General features: G+C 37.3%; 1 protein-coding gene across 1 annotated transcript in view; it reads left to right on the forward strand.

The window, feature by feature from the left end:
- LOC146169948 (chondroitin sulfate proteoglycan 4-like) overlaps positions 1-21,838 on the forward strand; it is a 51,659-nt gene that overhangs the window by 13,300 nt on the left and 16,521 nt on the right. The window contains exons 16-32 of the mRNA XM_083387926.1: positions 239-452; positions 2,497-2,598; positions 3,609-3,712; positions 6,253-6,389; positions 8,098-8,285; positions 9,288-9,402; positions 11,764-11,914; positions 12,737-12,926; positions 13,710-13,917; positions 14,731-14,923; positions 15,771-16,005; positions 16,801-16,926; positions 17,258-17,456; positions 18,038-18,159; positions 19,453-19,662; positions 19,841-19,997; positions 20,642-20,753. Of these exons, the coding sequence (XP_083244052.1) occupies positions 239-452; positions 2,497-2,598; positions 3,609-3,712; positions 6,253-6,389; positions 8,098-8,285; positions 9,288-9,402; positions 11,764-11,914; positions 12,737-12,926; positions 13,710-13,917; positions 14,731-14,923; positions 15,771-16,005; positions 16,801-16,926; positions 17,258-17,456; positions 18,038-18,159; positions 19,453-19,662; positions 19,841-19,997; positions 20,642-20,753 (2,763 nt within the window). The remainder of the gene's footprint in view (positions 1-238; positions 453-2,496; positions 2,599-3,608; positions 3,713-6,252; positions 6,390-8,097; positions 8,286-9,287; positions 9,403-11,763; positions 11,915-12,736; positions 12,927-13,709; positions 13,918-14,730; positions 14,924-15,770; positions 16,006-16,800; positions 16,927-17,257; positions 17,457-18,037; positions 18,160-19,452; positions 19,663-19,840; positions 19,998-20,641; positions 20,754-21,838) is intronic.

Here is a 21,838-nt window from a genome sequence, read left to right on the forward strand (position 1 = left end):
CGAAAAATGGGTTTGGGTTAAAATGATTAGGGGAGTTTGTGATGTACTTATAGGTGGGATTTGGTTTAGGTAAAATGTTGTTTAGGCCTGATTCTGGTCATTTTGGTCTTGATCCGATAGGTTTAGGACTCAGTCAGATTTAGACGTTTCTTATCCCTGGAGGTTCCGCCATTATATAGCAAGGTTAATAATTTTAAGAAACACTGTTTTAAATAAAGTATCAAAATCTCTCGCCCAGAGACACCAACATGCCGATAAAAACCGCTGGCGCTTTCACCATGGCCGAGCTGGACCAGAGCAAGATCGAGCTTGTTGTGGACACGCGGGGGATCGAACCCGGCGCCGAGCAAGTCTCCGACTTTGCCACCTTGTACGCGCTGGTACGTGGCAAGTACAGGTCGTCGAGCCACAATCTGACGGTCACTTATTTCCCGGATGAAACCATTGTGAAGGTAAATATGGTGTTTTTTGGTTTTCTTTGACAAAGCGAGCTGAGTTGCCATGATGGCGCTAATTTTTATATCAAACTTGGGTTTAAAATCGTAAAAAACGCTGTTTAAGATTATTTTAAAGCGTAATGCAAGAACCCACATGGATTTCTTTGTTTTAGTTATAACAGATGTCTAGAAACGTATAATTTTCAAACTGACAACTCCTAAACTGTGCTATACTTTTTGGTGGCGAAATTTGCCACTTTTTAACGCCTGGCAAAACTCGATCAGTTTGATCTTTTCCATCTAAACTGTCATTGTGAATAACAACCAAAAAAACAGACCAAATGCCTACTGAATAAAATCGATACAATAAGCAACATTAATAAAACTGAAACGTTCAAATGTAATGTTGTGCGAATTGTTTATCAGAAAATTGCTTCAGCGTTGAAAAACAAATCAACTTTATTGTTAAAATCCTATTTTGTAAAAAAACAATCGTTTAACGTAGAAAATACATAGTTCGATTAAGCCCATAGTCTGTATGTGGTCTATCTGTATCCAGGGTTAAATATTTAACCTTTAGGTAATACCGCACGAAGACTCCGATGTAGTTACCACTTTGGCGAATATTAAGCCGAAGACCCTTGTGTTTAAATGCAAACACGCCAAGGAGCGAACATGCGGTAATATTTGTATAAAAACAATTGCGATCCAGGTAGCGCTGGTAATCTTACCGTTAGATGATATCTTTCTAGAACCAAATAGGGTAACCAAGTGGCACTATATACAGACGTCAGACAAGTTGTATTGAATTCTCGACAAGATTTCGCACAACCGTGCTCCATCAGGTCGTAGTTGTTCTACTTTTTCTACTTTGACCTAATAAAGCACAAAAGCTTGTCGAGAATCAGTACAATTTGTCTCTATATAGTGCCACTTGTTTATCCTATTTAGAATTAGACAAATACGGCCATTTACAAAGATAGGTCATATTCTATCTGGTAACTGGAGAAAATCGAAGTCAGCTGCAAGAATTAACACGATGCCGCATTCCTTCGTAGCGCTTGTTTTCATAAGCATTGTTAAAGCTTAAAGTCACATTACCAGAAAACACAAACCGTCCGTCGCTTCTTTTGGCCTGTTTATGCTTGTAGCGATAAATCAAACGCGAAATATGCGAAGGCGTCGCCAAACCAGCTGCTTTTTGCTGATACCAAGACCTTTGAGTGATAGGCGAGTAATTCAATGCGGAACGGCGCATAGCACACAATTTCGGCTGGAACATTGGGAAGTAAATAGCTCCTCTGGTCATTATAGTTTCAAGTGACTCTAGGCCAGGGTTTCTTAAACTGGTGAATGGTTCACCCCAGGGTTAATCAAATGTTTGCAGGGGTGAAACAATCAAAAGGGGTGAATAAGGGTGAACCGTTAGAAAAGTCTGATAGCTCAAGGGTGAATGAAATCTGGAGATCGATGCTAGGGGTGAACAAAACTAAAAAAGTTTAAGAAGCACTGCTCTAGGCCCTGTTATCACGATAAGTTTTATCATGTTGTTGTTTTTTTTTTTTCTTTATTCTTGTCATGCATTGTATTTTGGCGGTCAGTCGACTTGCATAGGTCGCTAAATCGTTAAAAAACGAAAATAATTACCAGAGGGGTATTTTTGAATGGTACCAGTACCAGCAACAGTTTATATTTTTAAGAAGTATTTTTAAGTAATAAGGTTTAAAAAAGCGTATGCGCTGCGCAAACTTACACAGATGCCCCAAAAACTCGTTAAAAAACAGCAGTTACTGTCGAGTGACATGTGATTACCATTTTACTTTTAAATATAGACTGTTACGTTAGTCAGATTTAAAAAAAATGATAAATGCCAGTTACATTTAAAAAATAACTTTAGAAGTGGGTATGGCCAATGAAATGACAATATTGGACATTTTAATGCAAATTGTCACCCAATTCTTGAAAAAACGGCCAAAAAAGCTTACGCTACCAACCTACTCAAATGCCTCTTTAATTCTAAATCTCATATTTATTTACACCGTTCAATCTGCGATCTCAGGTCACCGGTGGCTACTTGGAAATCGACGAGGGTTCTGAAGCCGTGATAACGCCAGCTCTTCTGCAAGCCGAGACACTTCTACACAGACGCTTCCTGTTCAACGTGAGATAGCGCACATTTCTGACTTTCGTTTCAATTCTCGCCGAAACGCGACTTTTTGACCCGTAAATAGACCCGAGCCTTGTCGGAATTGATAACCGTGAAATATTATTACTTCTGTGTGAAATCTACACTCATCGCTCTTTTATAGCTTTATTTCTTATAAAATACGCCTAAAAATCAAGGAGGAATCTAATAAATAACATATGCACTATGCAGGCAACTTTGCCTGTCGAGACCTTAATAAATCTTTCAGGCTATTGTACAAGTTTGCACAACAACCTTGCTAAAGTTTAAGGTAGCTAAGCGATGCAGCTTTAAAGGTTCCTTCTGAAATGTAACTATTTTTTTATTTTTTTCTTAGGTTTAACATGTTGCCTGATAAATTTCGCTTTAGGCCACTTTGATAGGTAGGCTTTCTTTTTTATTTTCTTATACTGTAATAGAAATTTAATAACAGATTTAATATGCGAATTGATAGAAAAAAGTCACTTTGTTAGATTTCATTTAGCCTATTTTACCTTTTTCAATATCAAAAATGCACTATGTCATTGTACAGTGTTTCGCAATCTTTTTTTGCTTGCGGCACCCTACAGAAATTATAAATAGTTCATGGCACTATAGCTCGTATTTTTGTTAACTGGTTAGCTGTAACGTTGCGATAAACGAGATTAATACACCACATTAACTGTGCAACAAGGTAATGAAACCTTTTTAATTTTTGGCACTTTTATCATACGTAAAAAAATGTATCAAGAAGCTTACCAAAAGATCAAAAACTGGAATTCTAAAGAATTTGAAATATATTTCGCCACCCTTGAGCGCTAAAAACGGCACCCCGGTTGAGAACCACTGTCGTTGTAGAAAGGCAAATCATTTACTCTCCCCAGTCACTAAAAACTAAAAAATACATCGTCTTGTTAGTAAGAAAAAAAACAATGTTGTTTTATTTGCGCTCGGTTAAACTTCCTTTGTTGACATCACAATAAAACCTGGCGTTGCATTTCCTGCAGTTGACCAATGGACCGCGACACGGCGCACTCATGCGGAAAGGAGACGACCTGAATGTGACGTCATTCACAGCCGAAGATATTGTGGACGGACGCTTGCTGTACAGGTTGGCGGAATATTGCAGCTTTCAAACTAGTTGTCAACCCAGTTTAATCATTAACAAACATGAGTCGTTATCTGTTATAATTACATCAACTTATACCACAATAACATGTACAACTTCATTCGAATGAATGTAAAACAACAATGTTCTATAAATCAAGTAAATATAAGGATAATAATAATCATATTAGCACTGTAAGCAAGTGCAATTAAAATACTAACCAGCTATAGTACGAAGGCTAGAGCTCCTTACTGCTCGAAGCACAAACACAAAGGGAATGACAAATCAAGATTAAAGTCACATGAGCCTAACACATTAAATAAACCACATGAGAGATAGGGAAACAAAAAAACACTTAAACAAATTTGGATCCCTTAACTCTAGAGGCGCCCGATATTATGAGATCGGTGCCGATACCCGATACTAAGTGGTGTGATCGGTACTCGTCCAAAAATTGGCGCAATAGATAAATAATTGAATATATATTGATATATAGCTAGGAATGTCTGATATTATGGAATCGATACAAAATCTATTTGTGCATTTCATTTATGGTTCGCGATCCAGCTCAAAGTTTTTAAACTTTAAAAGTATGTTTAAAAAAATAACTTTGGCTTAACAAACTGAAAAACACTGTAGTTGTACATTTCCCAATTTGGTTTCATCAAGTTTTTTTTTGTCGCAGTATTGACGTCATTGGTGTCGCAAAGTTTGTTGAGACCTGAGTTACACCAACAACTAAAATCTGCTAGCACTGTAGTGTTTCGTTTTATCAGTTTAAATCCCACCTATCGTAAGCGAAGTGGAGTTGCGGCGAAGTTTTCCAGTTGTTAGCTTAAGTGTTATCTTAGCCAAACAGAGATTCGAGTTGCTGCCCTATTCTTCGGTGAGCTTTAGAGCTGTTTATATGGCCGCCATACAACCAGCCGCATTTCATGTTTTAATTTTGTTTTGCGCGAAAAACGCACGTAAATATAGTTTAAAAACGGGGATCTTATCTCAATAAGGTGGAAATTTAAATTGGCCTTTAGACTTGCCTTACAACCATTCAAACTGGCCTATTTTTGTCCAACTTATTTTATCCTAGATTTTGCAACATTTCCCCAAACATCTCGTCCCAAATTATAGCAGAACTAAGTAGAAATGGCCTTGTATTTTCGCAGAACCTTAAAATACTCGCCTAATATTGCAACAACTTACAAAAACTGGCCTAATAGTGTAGTACCATGACTAATGAAGGAAAAAGACATGAGGCCTAGCTCTTTCGAGGCCATATGTGTTAGGCTGTTGCGAGCTTTGTTATCCAAACACACGCCAATGCTGTGGTTTATGCGGTTGATTGATGAACTGCGATGTTAGGGCGATAGTAAGTGCTGTTGTTGTTGTAACACCATGTTGTTGTTGTAACACCATTCTGCAGTGGAATGTTACTGTTTTTCAAGCTTTGCTTGGTTTTCCCATCGGCCAGAAATGTTGTATATTATATACTCTCTTACAGTAACTAGCTCGCTCAAATTTTATGCCAAAGCATAATTAACCGAGTGTTTAACTAGGTTTGCCTGAGAGTATTAAACGAAGATGAAAAACGTAAAAATAAAAAAATAAAAAAAATTTTATTGTTTTTAATCTTACATTTATACTGTCAGACTAAGTTAAGTAATGAATCGAAGAGCTAAATTAAATGAATGGAAACTGGGTTAAAATAGGTGCTTAAAAAACAAAACTATTGCAACCCTGCATAGCTTTAAAAATTTTGTCCGCAACACACATTGTAAACGTGATAAAAATATTCTCGCAATAGTTTTTTGAAACACAGTTTTTTTGAAAATAGTTTTTCCATGATTTGGTTATCGCATCGTGATAGCGCTGTAAGATTTTTGCTATTTCATTCCGCAACCGACACCCGGTAACTCACTATTTATATAAAAAAGTGCTTTTTAGGTAAAATCGCTACGTTGTGTCACAAATCATGCCTAAAATTCCTATATTAGTTTGAATACGGATCGGTACCGATAAAACCCTACTATCGGACGAGTACCGATACTACCACTTGGTATCGCCTATCGGTTCCGATCCGATATTATCGGACATCCCTAGAAGCAAGATGTCACCGACTTTTAAACACTTTTTGTTTCCCCATTTTTTTTTTTTTTTTTTTCAATTGCATTTTTTATACCGTTAAACTATAAATAAAGTATTGGATCACATCGAGCCATTAGTTCGAAACAAAGCTTTTTCGAAAATATTTTTTCCATGATTTGGTTGTGGTGTCCTAAATGTAAGATTCTTGACTTTTTATTCTAACGTGCGAACAATTGGTAACCTACTACTTTTTTAAGGTAGAATCGCTGCATTGTATCGCAAATTATGCGTAAAATTCCTATAATAATTTGGTATCGCTTTCACACCGATAACACCCTAGTATCGAACGAGTACCGATGCTGCCATTTGGTTTGGGGAATGTTTTCCGATCGATATTACCGGACATCGTTATGAAAGATGTCAGTAACTTCTTAACGGCTTTTGTTTTCCCGCACACACAGACACAACGGCGACGAATCGACCTCCGATTCCTTTGCTTACGTCATAACGCCGATATTGGACGGGGAATTACCGAAGAAGGTGCAAAGTTTGAGGAACGTCAGCGTAAAAGGGGAATTCCACATCGACGTGGACCCAGGTGGGTTCCGGGTTTTACCGATAGCCTTGGTTGCTACTTTTACTAATGAAGGTTTAACAACTTTTGAAACCGATTGTCTTTATTGCCGCAAATCCTACAATTCTATATGCCAACTAAGCTATTGAATGGAATTGAAACTGTAGATCACCTTTAATGTGAATTTGTTTGTACTAACATAATATAGCCACGGTATGGCTTCATTGTTATTTCTCGATTTTGTTGCCCAGTTGGTAGAGCGACAGTCCCGGTATGACCGGAGGTCGTGAGTTCGAACCTCACCGCAGGCTAGTTGTGCTTCTAGCCTGCCTTGCATGACAATCCGTAACTTTAGTTTGGTCTGTTGGACACCTACGGAATCCTATATTTTTGACTAATTGATTTAGTTTTATTTTTTAACTTCGCCTGAATAGGGTTCGGACTTCATCTTTTCCCAATTTTTAAAATGAATTAGTGGCGTTCCTATTAAAAATAGTCCCATTACAAATTTAAAGTTTTACCCGCTGATATGCGTTTTAGTATTAGTTATGATAGAATCGAACGTTATGTTCAGACTATCGCTGAACAACCTTTTTAAGGATCACTGCCCAACTTGTTTCTTGAAACTTGAATCTGTTGGCCTTGAAATAATGTTTTTTTATCTACGTTTTGCGAGGTTGCTCTGTAAATGAGTTGTATTGTGGAAACGACAGATTTGCGTCACTTTTTGTTGAAATCCTATTCACCAGCTGATCGTATTACTTAAGTTCGTTGCAGCCCGATAAAAATGCCTTGATGCGTGGTTTCCAGACCGGCGGTTCTCAAGTAGAACCGAAAGCCAAAACATTGCCTATCGGCTTTTCTATCGTGTGAAATGTAAAAAAAGGCGTTAAACGAACTTAAGGTTTGCCCAAATCGGTTAACCAACCTTGCGGCTCTTGACTTTGACAAAAGCACTGCCGTTAATGGTTAAAGCCCTAAAACAGGTTGATTTGTTTATTTCCCATAAGTTCGCACTACATATTTCAAATATATCAATTGACACTTGAGTGCAAATTTGACGATCACTGTATTAAAGCAAAAAAGTATTTGTACCGAAAACCAAAGCTAAAAAAATTGCTTTTCTTTAAAAACACTGCACAGTGCAGGAATGACCGATAATATCGGATCAGAGCCGATACCGATCAGAGCCGATACCGATGCCAAGTTGTAGTATCGGTACTCCAAATTTGTCCAAATAACTTGTGAAATGAAGATCGTTTCAATTTTATTGATTTTAATTATTTGGGCATAGTTCCGACGTATTTGGAATGGATCCGCTCGCGGTCATTCTACCAAAGTTAGGATTTGGTATTAAAATTCCAAGTATCGGACATCACAATGGAGTACAATATTTAATTGATAGAATGCAGTGCGATTCATTCGAATTAAGATATACTGACGATGCCTTAGTTGGCGAAATATATATATATCTTTTAAGATCTGGTTAATGTGTCTGACCTGAATTGCTAGCTTTGCTAGATTATTTTGCTGTTAGAATGTAGTACTGTGCAATACATCCCCTCCAGTATGAAGTTTAAGCATGGCCCGTTTCTAATACCATCGTCAATTTAGCTTAAAGTAGGATGTGTGGAACCCCAGGGGTTCGATCGAACCCTAGTGAAGGACCACTGCTTTAGTAATCCAAGTTATTTGAGTAGGTATTATATTTTATCCCCTATCCCTTCCACAGTAAACGACAACGCTCCGATCCGCACCGTGGACCGACCGTTCCAAGTGGCGCGCTACTCGCAAAGGTTACTGACCCCGAGTGACCTTTGGTACACTGACCCCGACCTTGACCAGGACGAACTTGACCTGCGCTACGAACGAAGGGGAATCACCAATGGCGATATCGTGAACGCGACAAGCGGGAAACCGGTAAGTAGAGTTTTATTTGCCCTTACTATAATTTTAGGCAAAAATTTAATATAAAATATATACTTTTTTGAATAATTAAAAAAAAATGAAAAGAAGGTTTTGCTTTGTTTCGCGTTGTATCTGTTTGTCCTTTATAGAAGGAAATCCTTAATGCCCGAAATAAAAATCATTTAAAGCCTTGATGTTGTGAAAAAAAGTTTTTACATTAGTGTCATGCAAACTTTTTAAAGCGTAAATGCTTTTATCAAATTTATCAGCCGGCCCATTCAAGCTTGAAAATATATTTTTTTTAACTTCCCACAACACTCTGTTTAGCATCTATGTTGTAATCAGTATTAAACTATATGATGATCCTCGAATCTTATATTTTTGAAAATTTAATTTTTATTGTGAAAATAACATATATTTTAATGGTGGAAATAACGGCAACTGATGTGGCCTTCATATCACTGATGATGGCATGAGCATTTGCCGAAACGTTTGAACAATAAAGCATGTCGCTTTTTACGTCTATTTGGGCCGTTATTTTAACCATTAAACTTATGAACAGATCCGTATATAGTGTTCCAAACATATATTTTCTTAGTATATAGCAAAACATATGCATTGATCAATGAAAGATAAACACACATATGTGTCCAACAACTGCCTTCTGAAGTCGCTTTTTGACCAGCGATAACGGTTGTAAATGGTATGGTACTGTTAACCCCCTTCAATATAAAATTGATTTTACTAGCACAATGTAACAAGAAACGGTGTCATAGTTGTTTCTCGACTCGCTCCGATCTGCGACTGTGTAGCTCAGTTGGTAGAGCGACAATTCCAGTATGGCCAGAGGTCGTGAGTTCGAACCTTACTGCAGGCAAGTTATTTTTCTAACCTGCCTTGCTTGCATCATTGATCGACAGATTATTTTAGTCTGCGATGGCTTCCGGTGTTCATTGATCGATCGTTGCATAGTTGAATATTAGTTGTACCAGCTTTATACAACTTGCATTGTAGATGTTCCAATTCACTCAACGTGACATCACTTCTAACCTCGTCATGTTCAAGCACAAGAAGAAGGATTTTGGGAGGTTTGTCTTCTGGGTCAGGGACGGAAAGCATTTTTCAACAGGTGGCCTCCTTAATTAACGCTATAACCACTAATGGACCCACTTACCTAACGCTATAGCCAATAAGTGTTCGAACATGTACAATACAAGGCACTCGCCATCGCAGTAGAGATAGACCGATATATCGGTTTACCGATAATATCGGCCGATATTTGGCTTCTACCGATATATCGGTATCGGTAAATGTAGGCCGATACCTTTGCCGATATTTTATTACAAAAATATGATATAATTTTTCCTGTACAACAAACAACAGCCCATTTTTTTATCTAAAAAATTTTGGTTTTAGCATCACGCCAAGTTAATGTGCAAAATAATAGTTTAATAATTTCTTAAGGTGTATAAACTAAAACATTATTAGGATTTTATTTTCAATTAATTCAAGTTTTGAACATTTCTTAGGTATATAAAAAAAAATCGGTATCGGTATCGGGTATCGGTTGACAAAATTGTAAAAAATGGGTTATCGGTATCGGTCGAAAAAATGGGTATCGGTCGATCTCTACTAATAATAGTGGGTAAAACGATGCTCTTCTAATGTATTTTGGCCAACATGACGTAACTTGACTTAATTGTTTTAGGCAAAATACCTTGACTTAAGTCATTTGGACAAATGACCTGACTTGGACTTCATTGTTTCTATTAACTTGGTTTAAAAGTGATTTTATTAAATTGTTTTTAATAAAGCAGGGTGATTTATCTTGTACGTAAAACAGTTTGCTTGCTATATATTGCGTTTTGTGTTATACTTATTTGAGTTATTTTTCCTTATCTGACGAGTTAATCATTTTTAATAGTTGGGCGTTTCATTTCAATTTCAATGGCTTGACTAAAAGTTAATTTGCACTAATAATGGCTTGTTGCTTGACTGGGTCAAAATGATGGTTCGAACTGGGACTTGGTTTTTGCAAAAGACCTGACCTGGACTTACATTATTTCACAAAAACGTATCATGGTCACCATATTATTTTACACAAGTTTGAAATCTTAGCATACATGCAAATTGAACAGATGTGTTACGACTTACGTATTGCATTTATAAATCAAACCTAAACTAACAATGTAGTAGGACCCTGGAATATTTTTCATTGTAGGTTTTACAGTTAACACTTCATCCTTGTCGTTAGCACATGTAGATTGAAGCCCGTATGACTTCAATTATAGGCTATTCCATACCACGCGGTTTCGTTTGATATCCATGATAATTGATAATATCCCATAGGACAGCATGTAATCTAATACGAGTGCAATGACGGCGTTTAAGTTACTCCTTAATAGAACAGCTGCCATACTTAGATCGAAGCCAATTCAGCCCAACTGCTACTTGCAACAGGATATAATTAATGTCTGCGCTTTCGGAAGTCCCAAATGGTTAGCTACGTGTTTCTGCTTGTCAATCGCCGGTCTCTTGACCTGAATCTTACGTTATGGGTTTAACAGGGTTGCCACAAAGTTTAAGTCTTTAATCGTCTTAATTAATTTGTGTATTGATGAAGTCAGTTTCATTTTCAAAAGTCTTTAAAAAATCCTTTGTTTTTTCCTAAAGTCTCTTAATAGTCTTTTATTTATGTGCAAGTTATATGTTAAATATGTGCGCTCATAAAAATATTTTGAAACTCTTTTTATTTTGCTGACTATGGCATTTATACGGTTTTGTTTCTGAATTATATGAAAAAAACGTGGAGCCATCCAATTTGTTTTTCTTTAAAAGTCTATAAACGTTCGTTGAAAAGTCTTCGGATGTCTTAAAATTTTTTTCTTAAAATTGTTTGTCGACCCTGCAACGTAATCTTAAAAACAGGTCAATAAATAACAAACCTGTCGAAGTAACAAACGATTGTGCTTCACACATTAGCATCCTGGTGATGGTTAAAGCACCGAGCGATATGGTTGTTATTTTATTTTGTTTATCGTGTCCTTACTTTCTTAGTGGTATGATATATTTGATTTTAGATAGCCATATATATCGGTATCGGTAATTTCTGTCCGACATTTTTGTCAATTATTTAACGTACATTGATTATAATTTATATAGTTTGCTTAAAAAACACAAATTTGTTATTTATTTTCATTTTCGTTTTCGTTACAATTTGATTTAACTTGTTCAGTAAAGTTAATATAAAAAATAGTTGTAGTATTATTGAGGTAGATAACTTGAATGCTATAATCCGCGTTTAACTTTTAATTAATTTATCCAAGGTTGATGAGATAATCGGTATCGGTCGAAGAAAGTGATATCGGTCGATATCTATATTTTATTTGACAAAAACATGGTCTTCATTCTTACTGCTGTTAAGCAAATATCCAGCATTTTTTTTGTAAAAATCCTTAACGTCTTGTTTAAAGCGTTATATTTTGTAAAGGTTTGTTCATCGTTATGGCTTCCGACCCTTACATTCGACGGCTAAACGCCTCGCGCCTATTGGTCCAGAGAGGCGAAAACGTCACCGTCTCCCTTGGCAACCTTCAATTTGAAACCAACGTAAAGGGCCTGACCAAGGACATAAAATACAGGTAGATATCCGGTGTTGTTGTACTTCCAACTGCAGACACTTCTATTATTCTAAAAGTTGTTTCCCAGCTAAATCCAGTTTAAATGCTTTCGAAAAAATGGCTTCTCAGTAATAATTGAAATTGGTGTAACTTGGTTTTCAAGGTAAAACCACAATAAATGCAAATTCTTGACTAAAACCACTTGAAATAGCATTTCGAAAAGCGATATCTTAGTTTAATACACTTTTAAAACGTTGCATTTAAATCAATAAAATGCAAATTTAAATAATTTTGCTGCTGTTAACTCATATCGCGAAGATTGGGCAGTGGTTCTTTTTATGCTGGAAAACCTTAGTTTCTAACCACCAACTGTCATCGAGTGAAAAAAACTAGTCGTTTGACCCCAGATACTAAATATAAATTCACCTAAGATTTTTTTAAAAACATAAACAACATCAAGGTTTAAGTTGCATCATTGCCAAACACTAACGAGTAACTAACAAAGCGAGCTCCTACCGCGACAAGGTAGCAACACCAACTATAGTGTAAAGACAACTACAATATCGAGGCACCATGTGATCACTAAGCTTGACCACAAGTAATAGAATGCTTAAACAAGTAAACTTTAGTCATACAACACGTGCACTGAAATGCGCAAGGTCAACAGTAATAAAAGTACGGATTTTAAAACATAAGGTTGCCGTTGGGATAAAAACATTAGCTATAAACCACCAATCGTCCTAAGATAACAGATACCCACCGTGTTTATTGCTGGAAGTTCTAAAAATGCCACAATATTACCTGTTTATGCTTAACAATGCCAAAACATATCGACAATTTCAGGGTGACATCTCCGCCCAAGCACGGGCGCCTCGTCCTGTTAGACGATGACGTCACCACGAGTGATGTCACCGAGTTCACGCAGCGTGACGTGGCCGACCAGAGGCTGGCGTACTTGCACGGCAACTCACATGAGCTGAACGATTCCCTGCATTACGTGGCTAGCGCTGGAGAAACCGAGATTCGTGGAAACGTGAGTTTTGATATGTTTGGTTCAGTGATTCCCTAACACTAGTGGGCCTCGAGAGCTTGCCAAGTGTGCCTTGAAACTTTTTGTAATTTCGAAAAATAGAGTATTTGTTTTACCAATGGACATACACGCAGACATTTTAGCCTTAAATACGCGCTACCCATTACAAATTATTCTTATTGAGACTTTTACATTCAGTTTGTCGTGTGTTAAGGGCGATTGAAAATTTGCTGTAGTTTTATAAAGTTTTATAACGACCAGTTGTTAACCTACTATTTTTTAAAGAATATACCTTTTGAGGTAGAAATTGCTGCATTATTAAACCTAGTATCGGATCGGCACCGATACCACCCTGGTAGTGGTATCGAACGAGTGCCGATACTAGCAGTTGGCATCGGGTATAATATCTATATAATATAATATTATATATATATAATAAAAGCCATTTTTCGTATAAAACAATCTAACAAATGTTGTTTAAATGTTACATGTACACCATGACTATCCACTTTTAAACCTTAAAACAGGATTATTTATAGCTATTTCCTGGCAAGCACAGCAGGCTAAAAAAATTTAGGGGGAATAAAAATTTTCTATTTTAAAACATTTAACCTAAATCTAAAATTTTAAATTGACGTAGCACGGTCAATATCGAACCAAACGTGTTCAGATTTGGTTTGTGTTTTTTTAGACGTAACCTGACAATTCTAGGGGGTCCACTTTGAAATTTTACAGAAAAGAGTATTTTTTTAACAACCCAAATATATATATTTTTTTGTTTTACAGTTGAGCATCCACATTTACCTCGAAAGCCTCCAGCAACCTCCATCCATCAAGCGAAACCGGCCCATTGTTGTGCAACAGGGTGGTGACGTAACAATCGCCCGCTCCCACCTGCGCGCCGTCCACCCCGCCGTCAAGCCTCGTGACGTCATCTACACGCTGACGTCACCGCCTGCGCTGGGGCGACTCCTGGTGGAGAGGAGGGCTGAGGGTGGAACGAAGGGCAGTGTTGAAGCGAAAGGTAGAAATAAATGTTTTTGATTTCTTTGTTGACCTTAAGACTGTCTATAAACAGAGATAAAACATAAATTCATTTCCTAAAACTTTAAAGAAATGATTTATGTTTTATCTGTTGTTATAAACAGGGTTAAGATCATACTGATAGGAAAACAAGAATCTTTTTTTTACATTTTAAGTGTTTTAGCTGTTTGTTTTGTTTTTGTGTGATTTTTATTGTTTTTTTGTGTTTAGTTTTCTTGAAATTCGTGCTTTTGTTTTTGAATTTTAAATTTGAATAATAAAATAACTTTAAAAATCAATCCGCTGCGATTGTTCAATTTTGCCAATTTTCGCACAACACTCGACTACATCATAGCAAATTCATAAAGACACAAAACCGTTCCAATTCTTTTGTTGGCTACTTTTAATTATTACCCATTGCTACTCTTAGACCGACAACAAAACAACACAAATCGCGCTACGCAGTGGTTCTCAACCGGGTTGCCGCGGCACTCTAGGTCTAGGGTGCCATTTGAAGCCTCAAGGGTGCCGAGAGATATTTTAAGTTATTTAAGATTCCAATTTTTGTTCTATTAATAAGCTTCTTGGTACAATTTTTTAGTGCACGATAAAAGTGCCAAAAATTAAAAAGATGTTTACACAGTCAAGGTGCTGTTTCAATCTCGTTTATTGTAGCGTTACAGTTAACCAGTCAGCAGAAATACGAACAAGGTTGCCGCGAGCTATTAATAATATCTGTAGGGTGCCGCAAGCCAAAAAAGGTTGCTAAACACTATACTACTAGCGTTTCACTCCTATGCAGAATTCAGTCAGTTCGACATCAACCAGGGTCACCTTACTTACGCCCAGTCTTCCAACACTTCCTTCCAACACCGAGACCCGATCGACTCCTTCACCTATGACGTCAGCAACGGCATCCTCAGCCTACGTAACGTGACGTCATACGTGGAAGTGATACCCACCGCTATTCCGCTCAGGTTTGCAACTTTTTTGAAAATGTTAGAACTGAAATTCTGAGATCCTGATAGAAAGGGAAAGTTGTGGTTTGTTGACGTTTCATGATTTTCTGATAACGATGGATTATGCATTGCGCAGCTAACTTTTTAATCAAAAAAGTTTTTTACTCGTTAAAAGTGTTTTTAGAACAATTTACTTGTTGGAAAATTTTTCTTGTTAAGTGTCAACGTACGACGATTTTTTCTCATAACTTTAATTCGAAAAAGCGCAAGTAAGCGATATTGTTAATTAAAGTTTAGGGTTTTAATTTAACTACCAAACATATAACTCGCAAGCAGGTCATTCAGCCTAAAAGTGATAATCTTGGTGTACGAATCTGTGTCAATTATATTCTTTAAAAAAACATCCTTTTTCGTCCTAATCAAATGTGTTTTCACTTCAAGTTCATTCGAGTTCAGATTTCAGTTAAATTTCAGAAAATTAGGTTAGTCTAATTTTCAAATTTTAGTTAAATTTCCGAAAATAAGGTAATTATAATTTTAATCTGAAAATAAAGCATGTCGCTTTCAACGTCTATTTGGGCCGTTATTTTCACCATTAAATTTTAATCTTTTTTTCAGATTTTAATTAAATTTGCGAAAATTCGTTAAGTCTAATTCTAATGTAATTTAACAAAATCCGATATTATGTCCAATGTCTGCTTCAAAAAGTAAAAAAAACAAGTCAATCCTTTTCAGAAACTCGAATGAACTTAAAGCAATTCACGTTCGATTGGGACGAAAAAGCATCTTTTTTATAGAATATAATTGACAAAGATCCAAAGTCTGCTTCGATAAGTCGAAAAAAAAACTAGTCAATCCTTTTCAGGACGAGCAACTTTTCCGTACAAGAGGGGATGTCCCGGGTTCTGGTCAGCGATCTCATCTTTATCGGTTCATCGCACTTCGACACGCTCGACTTGCGCCTCGTCGTGCTTCAGCAACCCCGTCACGGTCGTCTGGAGTCGTCACGTGACGCCGGCGTCGCTCTTGAGCGCTGCCAGTGGCGACTGGTGACCGCTGAGTTCGTGTATTATGTTCACGACGGGAGTGACACAACACAGGTATTGTCAGTTATGTCTATTTTTATTGTGGGGGATGGTCTCCACAATTTGCTTAATCTTTAACCTGATCACTGTGGGGTTTGTGTCCTGGCATTTTTTTCTAGGGTAACACCGGGTTTTTTTGGCCAGGAAAATACTGAAATTATTACCTCACTGACACTTATATCTTTACTTTATTACCTATACCACAAGCAAAAAGACGAAAATGTTGACCTTCTGCCGATGCCCAGTTATAACTCGGGCCCTACCTCCAAGTGGCGCCACAGTCACCTTTTGGGAATGGTTGTCCTGAGGACTGTGCCTGAATCACTACTGACATTTCAGGTATTCCCGGCCTCCTTTTGGCCAATGGGAAGAAGAAGCCACTACCTCTTTACCCTTTAATTTACTTTTATTTTCTTTACTTGCTTTTAGTAAAAAAAAAATACGGAAGTTCCATTAGTTTAATTGCTTGAAATCATGACTCTAAATCGTACCACGTACTGCAGTGGTTTCCAACCTATGTGTAAAATTGTTTTGGATTCCAAGTTCTTTTTATTGTTGAACGATGGTCCTCACCTTATTTTTTTAATATGTCTTATTACGTTTATTGATTTAAAGTTTAATAGTGGAATGAAACAGCTTTTTAAAGTGTTAGACCAAACGGCGTTTTTTTTTCGACTGGCTCATAAATATCTGCAGCTACAATGGAGACTAGCACTTGCTTGTAATTGCGTTCTCTGTTCTGTATTTTGCCTCGTATCTTAACTATTTTGCTTTAGCTAACCTCTTTAAAAAACAGCGACTTCTTGGCAGGATTCATTTGAGCTGCAGCTCGAAACCGTCGATGGAGGGCGCCGCAGCGCACCGGCGATGACGTATGTTGACATCATACCTGTCAACGACCAGGTCCCGAGCGTGGTGAACAACACTGGAATGACGGTAAGCTGAAGTGGAATCATATGCAATTAACGCGTTACTGATGACCGATACTTGACATATCGGGTATCGGTAGCGGACGACATGTTTATCCGATCCGATACCAATGACGTCATAACTATGCTCAAACAAACAAAATAGTTTACTTTTGAAATATTTAAGACTACTTTTTTACGTCAAACTTATCTGTAGTTTTAAGACGTCCAATTACCATCAGTTGTTAATCTAATATGTTTTTAAATATAACTTTTAAGGTAAAAATTGTGCATTTGGTGAATAAATCACGGCTAAAATGTTTAAACTATCGAAATACGAGATTTTCATTTCCGTCCAGGTTTGGGTCAACTCTATAACTACTATGACGTCATCGCACCTCGGTGCCGCCGACCCCGACTCGGCGCCGGCGGACCTCCTCTACGAGATCCTGCCCCCCCAGAACGGCCACCTGGCCCTAAGGGAAAGTCCCGATACGCCCGTGGTCAACTTTACCCAGCAGCGAATCAACGATGGGGATTTGGTGTTTGTGCATAAAGGTAGGCTGACGTTTCGTGCGTGTGCGTGTGTGTTCGTGCGTGCGTGCGTGTATGTGCGTCTGTGTGTGTGTTTGTGTTTGCACATACAGGTGAGCGAGTTTTTGTTTTTTAAGTTTTTGTGATTGCCACAATTTATACAAAACTCTGTTGACAGAGGGGACCTGAGGCATATTAAACCAAATCAATCGAAATTCGACAAAACCAAGATTAAAAAAAAAAAGACAAAACTCGAGTAATAAATATTAAAGCTATGCCCATATAGATTTATTTCTATATTTCTATATAAACACCGAAAGCCACTGTAGACTCAACGAATTTGTCGATCAATGATACAAGCAGGATAGACTGGAAAAACAACTAGCCTGCAGTGAGGTTCGAACTCACGACCTCCGGCCATGCCGGAACCGTCGCTCTACCAACTGAGCTATCAGGCTCAGAGGTAGGATTGAGTCGAGAAACAACCATACGCCAATCCTTGCCACATTTTTACATGGGAATTGCTATTCCTATACTACGTCGTTATAAATCCTTCAACCAATATGCTCCAAAATAATCTGTGACGTAATAATCCTCAATTCCAGGCGCCTTTACCGGGGGATTCACCTTCCAAGTGAACGACCGCTTGAATTACGACACCAAGCACATCTACGTCATAAGGGCACGACCCCTGGTCTTGACCGTTGACCCCACCATCACGGCACAGGTAATTGAAAAAAATACCCTACACCGCTTTGTTAAGGAGAAGATTGTCAAAATTGTCTTTTTCGTGGTACACTGTCTAAAAAGGTATTTTCACTTTTCTACTGCTAAAAACAAAACGAGGTTAACTCCGAAATAGTAAAATTATAAGTTATCCAACGAAGTGTTTCTTGAACTTTAATGTACGACACAATACTGCAGTTCATTAACCCTAATACAAAACCCGTATTACCGTAATACACACACATCACTCGATCCGTTAGAAATTAGTGCATTTCGAGGCAAAAAGGTCTACGACACTTAGGGCATCCAAAGGATCAAAAAGTCCGACTTTTAGACTTTGAGGTCTAGGACAATGCACTAATTTGACTTATAAATGTGCTTCAAAAGATTAAGTTTAATAATACTTGACCTACCTAAACCCAAACGCTAACCAGCACCCTAATCCAAATAATGTGCATTGAATTAATAATTACATAAACGCTTTAGGCTCCAATACCTCAAATCCCTTGGATGCCCTAATTGTCGTAGACCTTTTTGCCTCGAAATGCACTAATTTCTAACGGATCGGGTGCACACATGTACGATTGTACGTTGGGCAATGAGGTCAATACCAAAACGATAAAATCATCACTTGTGTAACGCAGTGTTTCTTGGAACTTTTAAGTTACGACACAATGTTGTATTTCATTAACGCAAATGCAAAACCAACATGCCTTAATAACTGCTTAGCACAAGCACAAGTTTTGCGGAAATATTCAACTTTTTTTTACCAGTATAGGTAAAAAAAAATTAAAAAATGCTTCACCCTGGGATGGAAATTGGTCAGTTCAAAAAAAACACTGACACTGATCCAAAGGTTCGTGTTCAATATTCGCTGCATACCTGTTTGTATTACAAGGAAGAGATTACTTTTAAAATTACAATAAAAGTTCCGACACCTTCCGCTAGTTGAGGATAAGTTTCAACTACTATTTGCTTAATTGTAAACCTGAATAAAAAAGGGAATATCAAAACCAATGTAACGTTTTTAACGTTTTTGACGTTTCGCAAAACTCTTCATTCGATTTCAACAGAACATCAAATAGTTTTCAACTACAGACCCAAATTTGAAAATAAATAAAGATTTATTCGAAACACACCCAAATAAATTAGCTTCTTCCATATGAGCTTTAATATTACTTCTACGTCTAACTACAACCTTCACCCATTAAGCACCAAAGAAGAAATATTAAAACGCAAAAGACAATAAATACCATAATAGACTATCTGGCTTTGAAATAGTTATTGGCTACAGATTTTCCCCGGTTCGACGCTGCAAATCACCAACACCAGTCTTCACGCGCACACCAACGACCCCGACCCGTTACGTCACATCTATTACGTCATCACGAGGCGGCCCAAGTTCGGCGTCATCACTAGTCGGAATAACGCCACTGGGGGCGCTGCGGAGACGGACGGCTTTACGCAACGGGATTTGGATCTTGGACGCATTTCCTACGAACAGGTGAGATATTTTTTCAGTTTTTGTTTCGGCGTGGCCTGGTGCATCTCTCCCCAGATGATTTAATTGTTAATTCGAACCTAACCACGGGCTAGTTTTTTGACCTTGTCTTGCTTAAACTACAATCCTTATTAGGCCGACTGATTTCAGCAACTTTTCGTATTTGTCACTTTTTCTGCAGAATCTCGATATTTCACTTTGGAACCAAACTGACGTCCTTGTGCTTACTGCGTCATCACTTCCGGCCGATGACGTCAAGGACATTTTGGTGCCTTTCAACGTGACGTATGACGCTTACGTCACAGTTGGAAGAAACAGCTCGATTGTCAACAACACAGGTGCAGCAAAAATGTAACCCCAATGTGTTCTGGCTTAAAAAAGTGTTTTAAACCCCGGAGTTCAAGGAAATTAAACAGCTAAAAATAGAGTTAGCTCTACCAGGCAACATATCAATGGATAAAAGTCGCTGTTCTGGTGTTAACGAAGCATAAACTGTCGCGTCACAGCTTATTGCACACTTCAGCGACGTCTAGATTTATTATTTTTTTCTATAGTCTTTTTATTTTTTGCTGCTTAGTTTTTAACTGCTTAACGCATTCTCGTTTTAATATTAACCCTGATGAGGTCAGCTGGTATCTGCTACCGAAACGCCGGTTTATACTTAGTTTACACCAGAAGAGCGATTTCTGTCTATTGAATTTAAACAGGTGTTAGACCGTTTTCAATTTGCCGTGCAATGTTAAATATAAGTTTATATCCAGAGAAACAAAAACATCAGCAAACTACGACATACTACCTTAATGACGCTACAATATAATGTGCATCATCTTGGAAAAACGGTATAAATAATTGCATTCTAAATCATCGAATTAAATAAAATAAAATAGCATACTTTTGATTACATCTCCAAATATTACAGTTTAATTATCATTTTTGCAATATGTTCCTGAAAATGTAATCCTATGGTATAACATATTTGCAGGAATGCAGGTTCTGGAAGGTGGCACTCGAAACATTACTACGTCTCTTCTGGACGCCAGCAACTTACTAAAAAAAGTCAAAGAACCCGAAAAGCGCAAGTTTTACAGCCTCAGGTAAAACTTTTTTAGCCTTGTTGTAAAACTCCGGGTACCAGTCGAGGTTCAATTGTCAAATTGCTATAGTTCCATTGTGTTCGTATTTTAAATCGAGGTCCAATGATATTATGTTGGGGCGGCGTTAGAGCAGTGCTATTGGTCTAATAAATAAAAAATCGTAGTTGAGTGTAATTGTAGAATAAAGCGTTACCAATAGGCAATAGCACATTTTCAATGGGCTTATCCGATTAATTATTTTTAACACTGAAATACCTGTTACGCTATTGTACTAAGGTATTATTTGTACTAGTTAATGTTATTACGCAGAAGACAACAAAATAGAAAACGACGGACAAGAATAAAAATAAAATATTTGGAGGCGACAGGATGGGCTAAAGGTCAGCCAACTTAACGTTATGAGTTGCGAGTTTTTCGTAATTTAAAGAACAAAAACACTCTTAATTTTTCCGAAAACATGTTTTTAGTCACGAAACAAACTCAAGTAGCGTTAGGACTGTTTTTACCGTCTCACATCGGTATATAACAAACCACGCGCACAACAGCAAGCTATTCACTAATTAAAATCGACACCAGTTCGAAACAGTTCCTAACAGGAGATTAACCGAGTTTCTTACCACGTTTATTAATAGTTTCGAAAATATCTAACATTTAAGTTCGTCCCAATAGCTTTTAGTACTTTACAAGCTTAAAATAATTGCGATATAGTTTCAGAATTGTTTAGCCAATAACTTTCAGCTTATTATAAATCAATCCAACTACCAAACGTTGACGGAATAACCCGATATGAATATACTAGGATTTGATATCGTTGATTAGATAGGGAAAACTGCTATTATTCAAGATTTTCTGCGTAATCTACTTTCATTGTCATATATTTTATTTATGTTTGACGTAATAATAGACCAGCTCTCTTTACAGGACTTTCCACGTGACTTTAAACAAACGTTCAACTCTACTTTGTCAAGATTGGCCTGTTTTCACCTTTACCTTTTCTGTAGTCAGAGTGTTTTTTAGGGCCAACATTTCTGTAGTCAGAGTGTTTTTTAGGGCCAACATTTCTGTAGTCAGAGTGTTTTTAGGGC

This window comes from Ascidiella aspersa, chromosome 1 (genome assembly GCF_963924565.1).
Source record: "Ascidiella aspersa chromosome 1, kaAscAspe10.2, whole genome shotgun sequence".
Classification (NCBI taxonomy): Eukaryota; Metazoa; Chordata; class Ascidiacea; order Phlebobranchia; family Ascidiidae; genus Ascidiella; species Ascidiella aspersa.